This window comes from Suricata suricatta, chromosome 17, assembly GCF_006229205.1.
Source record: "Suricata suricatta isolate VVHF042 chromosome 17, meerkat_22Aug2017_6uvM2_HiC, whole genome shotgun sequence".
Lineage (NCBI taxonomy): Eukaryota > Metazoa > Chordata > Mammalia > Carnivora > Herpestidae > Suricata > Suricata suricatta.
Window position 1 is genome coordinate 45,570,386 of NC_043716.1, and position 14,284 is coordinate 45,584,669.

Consider the following 14,284-nt stretch of genomic DNA (forward strand, 5'->3'; position numbering starts at 1 on the left):
ATGAGGTGTTCTGTTTTAATGAAAGTTTCTGGCACCATAGTTAATGAGACTTGGAATCTGCACCAGAGCATTTAGCTCTTCCTTAGTGATTAGATTTGATAGTATAATTATAGAGCCCTAATTAACTTACTTTCTGACCTTTCCCCCAGTTACTTATTTATACGTATACACGGAAAACGGCTTGGTAACCTCATACATCAGAGGTAGACTTTATAAGACAATGGTAATGGTAAGCAAATTATGAATTGTTGGCTGACACTGACGTCCTTCGTTAACACATAGAAATTTATATGTGAACTTAGTCAGTTAGTTTTTCCTTAAATGGCTTTTGAAATTTTAGCATTCTGTTTTGATGTTTAGAAAGACAGCATTTGACTTCTTGGAAAATGATGATCATATGTTTAGCAACGTAAAGAATATTTATAAACACATAAACATACATGGAGTCAGTGCTGAGCCCAGAAGTAAGGATGTCTCACAGAGTACATGAGCCGTTAAGCAACAAGTAATGCACTGGTTGTAGACCCGAGGACTCCCAACATGACACGGGAGTGTCAGACATTGACTGGGCTGCCGTCTGAAAGTAAAGGACAGTCTGACTGGCAGGAGATGGATGTAGAAGAGTCTCTTCATGAAAGAAACTGAGAACCGTCTAAAACAAAGGGGAAGCAAAACATGGCCAGGAAAGAAGGAAAGAGAAGTATAGTTTATCCTTTTAAACAGCTTAGGGACCCCTGGGGCTGAAGTCTAGGTAGAAATACAGAGGGCATTCTCTGCTGGGAATAGCTTTCTTTTGCAGAGAGGGATTGTCTTCTGAAATTTATAGTTGCAGACCCCTGTCTCTCAGTGTAAATTTCATAGAAACTTTCCTCTGTGGGGAAATTGAATTTAGGTAGGTTTGTATCACATTTGAATTATTTTAGCAGATATAGCAAATTGTTGATGACTGTTAAAGTTGTTAGTGGATTATATTTGGATATTTTAATAAAAAAGAGTTTACATATATTCTCATTGACAAAGACTTTGATTTATTGAACATCTCTTAAAAAACGGGGAACTTTGGAGGTAGCTGAGGCCTTGAAGATCATTTATTCTCCCTCCTCCTTTTTAAGGTAGCCTGAGGCACCAGCATGTTCAGAGACTTGCAGCTTGTACAGTTTTACTAATCAAAGTGGAGCTGAGACCCCAGACCCCCAGCCCTACACAGCTTCACTCTGTTCAGCTCTTTATGCCAAGTGAAGCCCGAGATGGCAGTTTACAGGAAGTAGATATGGGGGCAGGGCTCGGGGGCGGGGCTCGGGGGAAACCAGATCACCTTCCTGGGGCCAAAGAAGTCTTAGGATGTATAAAGTTTTCCTTTTTTGGTCGGGAGCCTGGCGGAGTGGCTGGTTGGTGGTTCGTTTTAGAATTCTTCATTCTTAAAAGCTGCTGAATGCTCCAACCGTTGAGGTGATTAATTTAGAGATCTCAAATACCAGAAAATTAACTATAAGGAAGGTACTTCATTTCTCAGTGTTCTTTAAAAATTAAACAAAAATTCTCTGGCGTTACCTGCTTTTTAAAGCTGGGCAATTTATTTAATTATGATCATTATGATTCTTCAGAGAGAATGCAAATAGGAGCTGAAGGCAAACTTCTGTGTAATATTTATTTCCTACCCAGACTGACATTTTTTCATTGTAAGAGGCTTTGTGGGTCTGTAGTGGAGCTGGGCTGTTTCATATTCTAGAAGAGTAAACAGGAACCAGATAGATTCAGGGTAGCTCAGAATGTCACAGCAGCGAATCCGACATTCCTCTCTTAGGTATAATATTCCCTTCATTCTAGTGTCTCCTCTATTACCGTGTGTTTGGATGTAGGCAAATAATATTGCTTGGTGGGAAAAATACTATTTGCAAATTGTAAGCGCCCCTGCCTGTGAGATGCTTCAGATGGTATTTTTCTTTATTTAGGACTAAATTGATTTTAATGCACTTTGCTACAAGGTCACATGCATTTCAGTATACCTTTCTTTTAAGAAAAACAGTAACAAAACCCAGAAATACATGTACCATGTTTTTGGAAATTAAGGCAAATTTTTATTTACCCATTAGTATGATTGAATCTTTTGAACCTAATATAATGTTAACGTTATTTTTAAAGTTTTGCCAAGGTCATGCATTTTATTTTAAAGACAATTGAAATGAAATAAAATAACTGTTTCTTATTTCCACTGGCCACATTTCAGTTGGACAGCGAAGGCACAGGACATCCCCATCATCACAGAAAGGTCTTTCGGGCAGCGTTGGTTTGGAGAAAGACTCCTACCTGTTACCTCTTTGAAATTGTCTGACATTATTTCTTTGATAATGTTCTACCATCTCTTTTCTCTGTTTCTCTGTTTCTAAAGCTTTTGTTGATCAGTTGTTAGACCTCCTGGATTCTCCAAATCTTTTCTTGGATTTTGATATCTTTGTATATTTTCCTGCTTTCTGCAAGATTTGTTGATTTTACCTACAAACCCTTATGTTGCATTTTAGATGCAACAAATAAATGTTTAATTTCCAAGGGTTTTTTATTCTCAAAATGTTCCCCTTTTCATAACTGATTATTTTTATAAATGTAATCCCCCCCCCCCTTTTTTAAAGGACACCAGTTGAGGGTTTGTTGTTATCTAATAGTTTTGGTATTTCTATAGGAACTGAAACAGTGTTTTAAAAATATTTTTTTAAGACATCATTTTTACTCTCCTGTTTGTTTATCTGTGACCACCTTTTATGGTGGAGATTCTTTTTAAATGCCCAGGAACTTTCAGTGATCTGTGTCAGTAAACAACCTGGGGAGTTTTGTGTATATTTCTCAGGCCTTCCTGCCTGGCAGGCTTTTCCCTGGGGACCTTTCACTGCTGGAATTCCTCTGGCTGTTGGTGGGGAGGGGGCGGAGCACAGGGTGAGGCCAGCTGTTCCCTGCACAGACTTTCATTTAACCCCCAGTTTCATCACTTCCCTTGCCATCGCGGCTGGTGTTGGTGGGATCCCTCGGGGCGGGGCGGGGCCCGTTCCAGGCGGTGGCTGCAAATCCGTGCTGCTTCCGCACACACCGTTCCTCAGTGGAATCTCCATACAGTCCAGACATGTGTCCTCCATTGATGACCAGTCATCGCTCTTGATCATTGTAGACCTTTCATATTCATTCATTATTATTTTTGTGGGGTCTCAGGCCAGTATCCACCACTAACTGGGGATCATGCCCTTTAAAAAATTACTGTTTTATAAGTTATCAAGTACTTTTCTATAGATTACATCGCAGGAACCCATGGACATTGTTGCAAACTACAGTGCATCCCTTCCATTTTGCCTGACTTGCTAGTATTGTTTGCTTCTTCTTAAATGTTCATTGATTTATTTTGCGAGAGAGAAAGAGAGCGTGCATACAAGTAGGGGAGGGGGGCAGACAGAAGAGAGAGAATTTCGAGCAGGCTCCGCGTGCTGCCAGCACCGAGCCCAGACTGTGGGATCATGACCGGAGCCAAAACCAAGAGATGCCCGCCTGACAGAGCCACCCCCGCTGCCTGACATTCGTTGTTTGCGGTCTTAACGGGGAGACCCCTCTCCTCCTCCTTCTCTAGCGTCTTTCTCTCTGGGTTACTCTGTACCGCTCCATGGAACTAACAGTACGTTGCTTTAAACAGGAGATGATAACCTTAGGAGGAGCTAACTTGAAGTAAGTATGCCTAAGAGTGCTTTTCAGTCCAGAATTTCTTCCTCAAATCTTGACAAAATTAAATAGAAAATACGGTATTCAACTTTCAACATTTTAAGTCTTCTGTTAAGTAGTTATTGACTATCAAAGACACTGAATTTGTAGTTTAAAAACCTTCCAAAGGTGCCATCCAATAGCTTACTATTGAATTCCTCCAAACATGTTAAAGAAGAAATACCACCAATTTACACAGTCTGTCCTCCAGAGAACGGAAGAGAAGGGGACACTTGTCAGCATACTGTATATGGCCAGCATCACTTTGATACCCAAACTAGACAAATCCAGTATATACTGGTAAGAACTACAGACTTACCTATGTGTATATATACATATCTTAAAGTAACAACATTTTTTGGTTTGTTATTTATTTTTGAGAGAGAGAGAGAGAGAGAGAGAGAGAGAGAGCATGAGCAGGGGAGGGGTAGAGAGAGAGAAAGAGAATCTGAAGCAGGCTCCAGGCTTTGAGCTGTCAGCACAGAGCCTGATCTCACTTGAACCCGCAGCCTGTGAGACCATGACCTAGGCTAAAGGCACTGAAGGTGGACGCTCAACCGACTGAGCCACTGAGGCGCCAGCTCAGACTTATGTTTATGAACACCGATGCAGATATCCTCAACAAAACTTCAGTGTATTGAAGTCAATATATAAAAAATAAAAAGAATACTACAGGGGAGCCTGGGTGGCTCAGTCGGTTAAACGTCCATCTTCAGCTCAGGTCATGGTTTCACAGTTCTGAGGGTTTTTTTTTTTTTTTTTTTTTTAGTTCTGAGGGTTTGAGCCCTGCATGGGGGTCTGTGCTGGAGCCGGGCTTCGGATCCTGTGTCTCCCTCCCTCCCTCTTTGCCCCTCCCTTGGTCACGCCCTGTCTCTTTTTCAAAAATCAATAAACATAAAAAAAAAAAAAAGGAACAGGTAAAATTCAGCACTCCTATTTAGCATTGGACTGGAAATCTTAACCAAAGCAGTGAGGCAAGAAAAAGAAATAAAAGGCATAAGGATTAGAAAGGAAGAAATAAAACCGTCCCTATTTAAAGATAACATGATCATCAATACAGGAAAACCCCAGGAGTCTATCCGGAAAACAAAGCAACAAAGATCCTATGACTAACATGAATATAGCGAGGCTTCAGGATATACAGCCAATACCCACAAATCAATGTCATTTCTATATATTAGCCATGCATAATTGGGAACCAAAATGTACAAGCCAGTACCATTTTCAAATAGCCCAAAGGAAGATGACATAGGTTTAAAGCTAAGAAAATCTGTATAGGATCTGTATGCTGAGAACTATGTAACTGCTAAAGTGTAATTTTCATGACATGTGTTTGGTATATAAACCATCTATTTTCAGTTGTCATCAAGACTTCTCTGCCTTTACTCAAATTCCTTTCAGGACAGATTCCAAAGTAGCAAATCATATTTTCATGCATTACTTTCATTCCTGTCGCATGAAATAGATGTACCAGTAGGCTTTTCAAAAATAATTTTAAGTTTTTGTTCTTTTTCTGACATCAAGGATCAATCCTATTCATGATGTGATTTGAAATTGAATTTCATATTCCATCTGCACATTCATCTTTGTCAATAGCTGCTTAGGAACCATTATAAATACGTTACTCAGTACTTCCACAACTCCTGCTATGCATGTCAACGGTGTGATTTTTTTTTTGTTTTTTTTGGATGTCAGTTGGAAGATACAAATGATACACATCTTGTAAAAAGCTTATTTGAATATTGCTTCCTTTCGTATTTACCCTTTCCATTGCTTTCTGATTTTTAGCTTTCCTCATTTTAGCCTTGTGGTTTATGTATCTTTTTTTAAAGTTTATTGGAGAGAGAGAGAGAGTGCATGCGTGCACACACATGATGGGGGAGGGGCAGAGAGTGAGAGAATCCCAAGCAGGTTTCACGCTGTCCGCGTGGAATCCAATGCAGGGTTTGAGCTCAAGAACCAGGAGATCATGACCTGAGCTGAAATCAAGAGTTGGATGTTTAACCGACTGAGCCACCCAAGCGCTCCTTGTGGTTTATGTGTCTATTCGTTGTCAAAAGGTATTTGTTTATACTATCAGTGTATATATGTTTATTTTTTAATGAACAAAGGTTTATAAAGTTAATGCCTAAAGTTCACGTGCATATCCTTAATGTCTGTATCGCCAGAGGATTTGATTATTATAACATGTTTATTCCGAGCCCATAACAGATGTTAGTTTTTCACTTTCATAGTCACATGTAAAGACTTTAGAATGTGATTCTGTACACATTGTGGCTGGGCTTACTAAAACACTCAAGGCTTGGTAATCAAAAGAAACACCTCCTTTTGATGCTAGGAACTGATGATCTTCGTAACAACAACCCTTGATAAAAAAGACACAGTGCACAAGCTGCCCTGATCAGTCCAGGGATTACCTAGCCACAGGGAGCGTAAAGCAGTTTAGAAAGGTTAGTTACCCTACTGAGCATCGCAACTCAACGACCTAGACAGAAATTTCAAACATGCTGATTAAATTCACAGTTGACACTTAGGGTGGCTGATGTTCTAGAAAACCAGAATCAAATTCAGAATGATCATTGACAACAATTGCATTCATTCATTTATTTATTAATGTTGATTTATTTTTGAGAGGGAGAGAGAGAGAGAGAGCACGCAGGGGAGGAGCAGAAAGACGGGGACAGAATCCCAGGCAGAAAGAGAATCCCACGCAGGCTCCATGCTGCCAGCTGGGGCGTGAAATCATGATCTGAGCCAAAATCAAGAGTCGGACGCTTAACTGACTAAGCCACCCAAGTGCCCCTGAAAAAATTGGCTTTTAAGGCAGAGCAGAATTGATGGTGAATTTCAACATTATACTTACAGACAGAAGAACAATAAAAATACATGAAAAGAATTAGCTAGATGGATCTCCTGCATTTCTATTCAGTAGCTAAAACTTTGGAAATGAAGAAATGGCATGGATGCTCATTGTTTAATAGTGAGAAAATTGGTCTCCTCTCATCCTTTCCTGCCTTTCTGAATACGGGCAGCCAGTCCAGATCCATTCCCTCCCTGGCTTTATATCCTAGAGGGTCATCTGGGATGACTGACCCCTTGCAATGCTTATACCCACACTTCCCTGCACTTAACTGGCCCGACAGTGTCTCTCTGTCCTGTATTATATTCCCAACCAACAAACTGCTATTACTGTGCTAACTCACCTCTCTCTTCTTTGTAATCTAATCTCTAGTTCCTGATTTCCAGTTATTGCTAATGGTAATGGTAAAAGAAAGATTCCTCAGAATCCTAATGATCACAAACTGAAGAATAAATCTATTATTATTTGGGGGGGAGGGGTGCAATAAAAATTCCATCTCATTCTGTCATTGAAGATCTACGTGGAATCTTATCATTGTATGTTACGTTAAAACACTTGTGTGATGGCCAGGAACAGCTCTCAAGTGCTGTACGTGCTGAACTCCCTTAAATCCTAACCATAATGCGAAGGGGCTGGTCCTGTGGGTAATGAAGCCGTGTGTACCGACAAAGCTCCCAGGCGTTCAGGTCAACTGCCTAGGTGACGCCTGGCTGGTGGTCTGGCTCTAGGCCGAGGCTGCATACCGAACTGTCACTCATAGTGCCCGTGCCGCCAGAGTGGAGACTGAATACCGGCCACGGCAGCCAGGCAGGAAGAAGTTGGAGGCGATGTGGGGAGCAGCAGTCTTGAAATGGCTGGCAGTGGCTCTTGTTGAGAGGGTTCAAGGGATCTGGGTTGTGTGGTTCAGGGAGTAATTTAATTGGGTTTCAAACCTGTAAAGGATTGCTTTGAAGAAAGGAACGTTTCATGTCCATTGGAGACTGTTCAATGGACACACACAGTGGGCCGATCAGGGGTACTTCATGTCAGGCTGGGGGGGGCCTGTCTTGCCATTAAGTCTAAGGAATAATAAATCGGGAGGCTGTGAATATTTGACACAAGAGAGAAATCTAGAATGGGTAGGTGTTCATGGTGGCCGTGGTTCAGTTGACCATGACTGTAATTTCCCCCGTTTTGTTTTGAGCAATACGTTTCTTCATCCTTAATCTAATGTTCCCTAAGATGGCAATAGAGTTTTAGAACTGAGGACCAGTAGTTCAGCTCCATATCTTACAGACAAGAAAACTGAACCAGAAATTATTACTTAAAAATTTTTTTTAAATGTTTGTTTATTTGGGTGGGGTGGAAGGGCAGAGAGACACAGAGACAGAATCAGAAGCAGGCTCCAGGCTCTGAGTTGTCACTGCAGACAGAGCCCCACACAGGGCACAAACACACAAATGGTGCGATCGTGGCCTGAGCTGAAGTCGGACGCTTAACCAACTAAGCCACCCAGGCGCCCCCAGAACCAGAAATTAGATATGTGTTGTCATAGGACTACCTGCTAAGTAAGGCCAGAACTGAGTCTTGAACCTGGGTCTCCTGAACACTGTGTCCAGAGCTCAGGCTGCTTTTTGGGGCCAGGGTGGGGTCATAGTCACGGAGGGGAGCACTTTGAGAATTGCTGCTTAATACAGTGAGACTGCTGTGTGCCGAAGGGGGAGGCAGTGTAAGTTTCACCGACTCACGAACTGTCCTTTTTCTCTGTGTAGTATGAACCCAGAGGACCTGGCCGGCCCCTGTACCAAAGAAGAATCTCCTCTAGCTCAGTCCAGCCTTGTTCTGAAGAAGTAAGCACTCCTCAAGACAGTCTTGCTCAGTGTAAAGAGCTTCAGGACCATAGTAACCAATCTTCTTTCAACTTTTCATCCCCGGAGTCCTGGGTAAACACCACCTCATCTACCCCCTATCAGAACATTCCGTGTAATGGACCCAGCAGGACAGCTCAGCCCAGAGAGTTGATAGGTAAGGCAGAGTCGGTACGTTGTTAAAACCGCAGTTATTAACTACTTGGCTCCTGAATATTTATGGCATTTTTCTTCTCCTACCCGCGCCCCTCCCCATTTACATTATTGTCTTTGAATCATGTTTAATGCTCATGGGTGTGTCTCAGGCATACAGTGTTAATTTAGAACGTTATTCAGTCCATATTTATGGTCTGGAAGGGAAGTAGGTCTATCTCTGGGGAGCTCATTGATTGGATCATTTTGACCTGTGAATGAATGAAAGAAGTAATGGAATTTAAAGTGCATTTCTTCTTCTCCTTCTCCTTCTCCTTCTTCTCCTTCTTCTTCTTCTGCTTCTGCTTCTTTTTAATTTTTTTAAATGAATGTTTATTTTTGAGAGACAGAGAGATAGAGCATGAGCAGGGGAAGGTCAGAGAGAGAGGGAGATACAGAATCCGAAGCAGGCTCCAGGCTCCGAGCTGTCAGCACAGAGTCCGACGTGGGGCCCGAACTCACCAACCGGGAGATCATGACCTGAGCCGAAGTCGGGTGCTTAACCGACTGAGCCCCCCAAGACGCCCTGAAAGTACATTTCTAAATAGAATTTGCTTATGAAAAGTTTGTTTTCTGGCTTTTGATTTTTTTTTTTTCCAGGATTGGGGGTGGGAATTGGTTGGGTCAACATCAGTTTTCAAGGATTTATTGTCAATAAATCCTTACTATACAATAGAGCTTGGCCGTGAGAGAAACCAATAAAGTCCAACATTTTGAGGTTTAGAAATTGTGTGTTATTTCCTTATATTCTAATGAACTGAGAAATCTAAAGCTAAAGAGAAAGAAAGGCATAGAAAGGCATTGGAATGGCCAAGGCTCTCATATTTTTGGGTAAGAAGTCTAAAGTCTTTAGCCTTGAATGCAGATAGATGCACTTTTATGCTTTCTCTGTTCCCTCTTTTTTTTTTTTAATATTAAATGTAAGGAAAGAAATGATACTATTTGAGTTCTCTAACCTGTAGCCTTCGCTTTGTAGGCTGTAGATACAGATATTTGTGAACAAGCCTGTGATCTTTGTTGGGTGAATTTCTGCCCTGGTAGCATCAACCTTTGTATTTGAGTTTAATTTTGTTCATCCTTAGAATGTGAATCTATTGTTTCTGCAACTGGCCTGTATTTGAGTATGTGCCATACAAGCATATTTTTTAGAACAATAGACATGGCAGGCAGAAATATTAAAAAGATTTTGGTTTTGTTTCCTGGTAAGGCACACTGTCATTTTAATTTTTAAAACATTCATTAATGCCTGCAATGTATACGCTACTGTAGTTTTCCTAAGGGTTGCTTTGTCATTTTAAAGGTCTAACATAAATATTATCATAGCTCAATTAGTTGAGAAGCATCTCATTTACAGAATCAGTAATAAGGATTTTTTTAAGGTTATTTATTTATTTTGAGAGAGTGCGTGTGCATGTGTGTAAGTGGGGAAGGGTTAGAGGGAGAGGCAGAGAGAGGGAGAGAGCCCAAGTAGGGGCCACGCTGGATCCCACAAACCACAAGATCATGACCTGAGCTCAGATGAAGTCGGACACTTAATTGACTGAGGCACCCAGGTGCCCCTGGTTACTTTTTGGTTGTTTTATTATAACTTTATTTATTTATATTTAAAAACTTCTTTTTATTTTTTTTATCTTTTTATTTATTTTTGAGAGAGAAAGAGAGACAGCTCAAGCAGGGGAGGATCAGAGAGAGAAGGAGACACAGAATCCAAAGCAGGCTCCAGGCTCTGAGCTAGCTGTCAGCAAAGAGCCCGATGCGAGGCTTGAACCCACAAACCGTGAAATCATGACCTGAGCCGAAGTCAGACACTTAACTGACCGAGCCACCCAGGTGCCCCTGTTTATTTTTGAGAGAGAGACTGACAGAGTGTGAGTGGAGGAGGGGCAGAGAAAGAGAGAGAGAGAGAGAGAGGGAGGGAGACACAGAATTAGAAGTAGGCTCCAAGCTGTCAACACAGAGCCTGATGCCGGTCTTGAACTCACGAACCATGAGATCATGACTTGATCTGAGTCGGACGCTCAACCAATGGAGCCACCCAGAGGCCCCTATTATAACTTACTTTAAAGGCAACATCCTTTCTATGTTTTTTTTTTCCCCCATCTAAATTTTAGGGTAACTTTTGGCCAAAATCAATGAAAACCTGACTTCTGCTGATAAGGTAGAAAGTTTCTAAATAACTGTCCAAAGTGCATGTCATTTTATGGTATCTTTTCCACAAATATACAGTTACTATTTTGTCATTACTAGCAGGCAAATTGTAGTATTCTTTCGTTGAAAGTAACAGTTAAAGGGTTAAAAAATGAGCTCCAGACCACGAGTGCCCTGAAGCACGCTTCCTGTCTGGTCAGCACTTACCATTCATTCATTCTTAGAGGAGTGCAGCCCTTGCCTGGGGTGAATCAGAAGGAAAATAATTACCACGTGGGAAACTTTTTTCTGAAGTTTGAGACTTCTTGAAGAAAACTGTTTATATCATTTTGGTTTGGAATTTAAAAGTGGTCATTGCGTCCGTTGTGGCCACATTTTCTCAGTTGTAACCGCGAGAGCAAAGGACCATGTCTTTGACCTTTTTGGATGTTGGAGTTCCCATTTTGTCACCGATCACACTTCATGTCCTCAGTGAATGGGTGCTGAGCGAGAAGATAATGAAAATGGGTCCTGTGCCCGTGAAGGTGTGTGTGGTGCAGTCACACCGCTCAGCCTTCACGCCTGGTGATGTGTGCCCGGCCGGAGGCTTCCCTTCTCCCAGCACGCGGGTCGTCCGAGTGCTTGTCACTCTCCGTGGGGACCACACATAGTGCTTTATCAGATATTCCCGGTCAATGTACAGATAAAAATTCACGATTAGACAGACAACATTGAATAATATCATTGGCTGTCAGATTAGTAATAAGGAATAGTTTCTCTTATCTGGATGGAGTATATGTGGTAAGTCATCTTAATAAAAATCTTGAACTCATGATTAAATAAGAAAGTAGACATTGGGTTGGAACTATTTTGTAAGTATTGATTATTTAGTTGAAAATATTTAATTGTCATGAAAATGAGAACATGGTTAAATAATAAATCTTAGTAAAGTAAATAAAAATGGTCAGTTTTTAAACAATCAGTAAGATGTTTATATATTATGTTAGGCAGTACTGTCTACTGTTACACTGAAATATTTGGTGAGGTTGTTTTTTTATGTTTTATTTAAATTCTAGGTGTTATCATATAGTGTAATATACATTTCAGGAGTAGAAGTTAATGATTCATCCTGGTATGTGTGTTAAACTAATGCTTTTAAAAACATTTCCCCACAAAATCAACGGCATTTAGACAGAGAAGCAGTAAATGTTCTAGAAAGATGTTAGGTTAATTTTGTTAATTAGATGTTAAACTAATTTTGAACAATTATGAATTTTTAAAGGTAAAAAAATTTTTTTTACTTATTCATTTTTAGAGGGACAGAGACAGCACGAGCAGAGGAGGGGCAGAGAGAGCGCGGAGAGAGAATCCCAAGCAAGCTCTGCAGTGGTTACTGTGGGGCACCTGGGTGGCTCGGTTGGTTAAGCCTCTGACTCTTAATTTCAGCTCAGGTCATGATCTCACAGCTTTGTGGGTTCGAGCCCCAAGTCAAGCTCTGTGCTTGGCCTGCTTGGGATCCTTTCTCTCCGTCTCTCTCTGTCTCTCTCTTGCTCACACATGCCTGCTCGCTCGCTCGCTCTCTCTCAAAATAAATAAACATTTAAAAATAAAAAATAAAAATGAGAGGTGACTTAAATAAGTTATGAGGTATCTGTGTTATGTGATGTTTAGGAAAAAACACACCAAGTTAAGGCTTAATGTCTGGTATATGGAAATGACTTCTTTTCCTCTTTGGCCTTTTCTGTAATTTTCAAATTATCCTCAGTGAATGTGCGTTATGATTACAATCCAATACAATTTCCATGAAGGGAGCAGAGTTTCCCACCTCCAAACATGTTTTTTGGCAGAAAGATTATTTTAGGATGACTATTTTTAAAAAACTACAGACACAGAAGCTCTGAAAAGTGGGTAAAAGTTACCCTTTTGTAAGAGACATTTACATTTACAGGGGAAGGTCTCTATTTGTAAAAATGTCTCCTCTCTGTATCAGGAGGAGAAAGATGACTCTAAATTTCTAGAAACTATCAGTGGAGAAGACAGTTTGCCTTTAGGTTACCTTGCCTGCACGACAACCTCGTTCCTTGTGCTGTTCCTGGTGACCACACGTGCCTGCCTCACGCACCCAACGTCGTGTTCTGTCTTTAGCTGGAGATGCCCGTTTAGTTGCTGCTTTGGGCCATTTCAGGGAGTTACTCAGTTTTCCTAGACCTCCCTCATGTATATGGAAGCATACATGTTTATCAAACATTTCTTTTTCTCCTATTAATCTCAGCCAAGAATCTAGAAGAGTAGAAGGAAAATTATTTTTTTTTCCTCCTACTTAGTTAAACATTTAAACAGTGTTTGAGAATAAGTCACAGTTTAGTGGACAATAAAATTAGGAAGACTGGGGTCAAATTTAATTTTATTTGAGTTTATTTATTTTATTATTTTTTAAATGTTTATTTACTTTCTGAGAGAGAGAGATTGAGCACAAGCAGGGTAGGGGCAGAGAGAGAGGGAGACACAGAATCTGAAGCAGGCTCCAGGCGCTGAGTTGTCAGCACAGAGCCCGACGTGGGGCTCGAACCCACAGACCACGATGAGATCATAACCCGAGCCGAAGTTGGACGGATGCTCAATGGACTGAGCCACCCAGGCGCCCCTATTTTATTAAAATATATTTTTTCTTCCATTATTGTGTTCTTTTAAATTTACGTCCAAGTTAGTTAACATATAGTGTAATAATGACTTTAGGAATAGGATTTAGTGATTCAGCGCTTATACCTAACGCTCAACCCAACAAGTGTCCACCTTAATTAATGCCCCTGCCCGTTTAGCCCATCCCCCCCCCCAAAGCCCCTCCAGCAACCCTCAGTTTGTTCTCTGTATTTAAGAGTCTTATGGTTTTCTCTCTCCCTGTTTTTATATTATTTTTGTTTCTCTTCCTTTATGTTCATCTGTTTTGTATCTTAAATTCCACATATGAGTGAAGTCATATGATATTTATCTTCCTCTGACGAACTCATTTCACTCTAGTTCCATCCATGTTGTTGCAAATGGCAGGATTTCATAGTTTTTGATTGCTGAGTAATATTCCATTGTGTGTGTGTGTGTGTGTGTGTGTACCACATCTTCTTTATCCATTCATCAGTCACTGGACATTTGGGCTCTTTCCATACTTTGGCTGTTGTCAATAGCACTGCTGTAAACATTGGGGTGCATGTGCCCCTTTGAAACAGCACCCCTGTATCCCTTGGATAAACACCTAGTAGTTTCAGTTGCTGGGTTGTAGGGTAGTTGTATTTGAGTGGGGTCAAACTTTAAAGAATGTTAAAAATTAGATCACATATAGGAAATGTGAAGTAAGATTTATCGTTGTTTTCCCCCTCCCTTATTGTATGCCTACTTATATATTACAAGAAGAGAGAACGTTTTTAAGAAACGGAATCCAATGTTACTATTTTTAGGTTAGTAATAAAAGCTATTTTGACCAGGAGTCTGCATATACAGCTCCTTTTTATTGAAGAAAGAACAGGTCAGT

The 14,284-nt window shown here is 40.7% G+C and overlaps 1 protein-coding gene across 9 annotated transcripts in view; it reads left to right on the forward strand.

Moving 5' to 3' along the window:
* The window catches only part of HELZ (helicase with zinc finger), a 146,991-nt gene that overhangs the window by 130,612 nt on the left and 2,095 nt on the right, over positions 1-14,284 (forward strand). For all 9 annotated transcript variants that reach the window (XM_029929006.1, XM_029929009.1, XM_029929004.1 and 6 more), the window contains one exon: positions 8,347-8,599. In XM_029929006.1, coding sequence (XP_029784866.1) covers positions 8,347-8,599 — 253 coding nt within the window. The remainder of the gene's footprint in view (positions 1-8,346; positions 8,600-14,284) is intronic.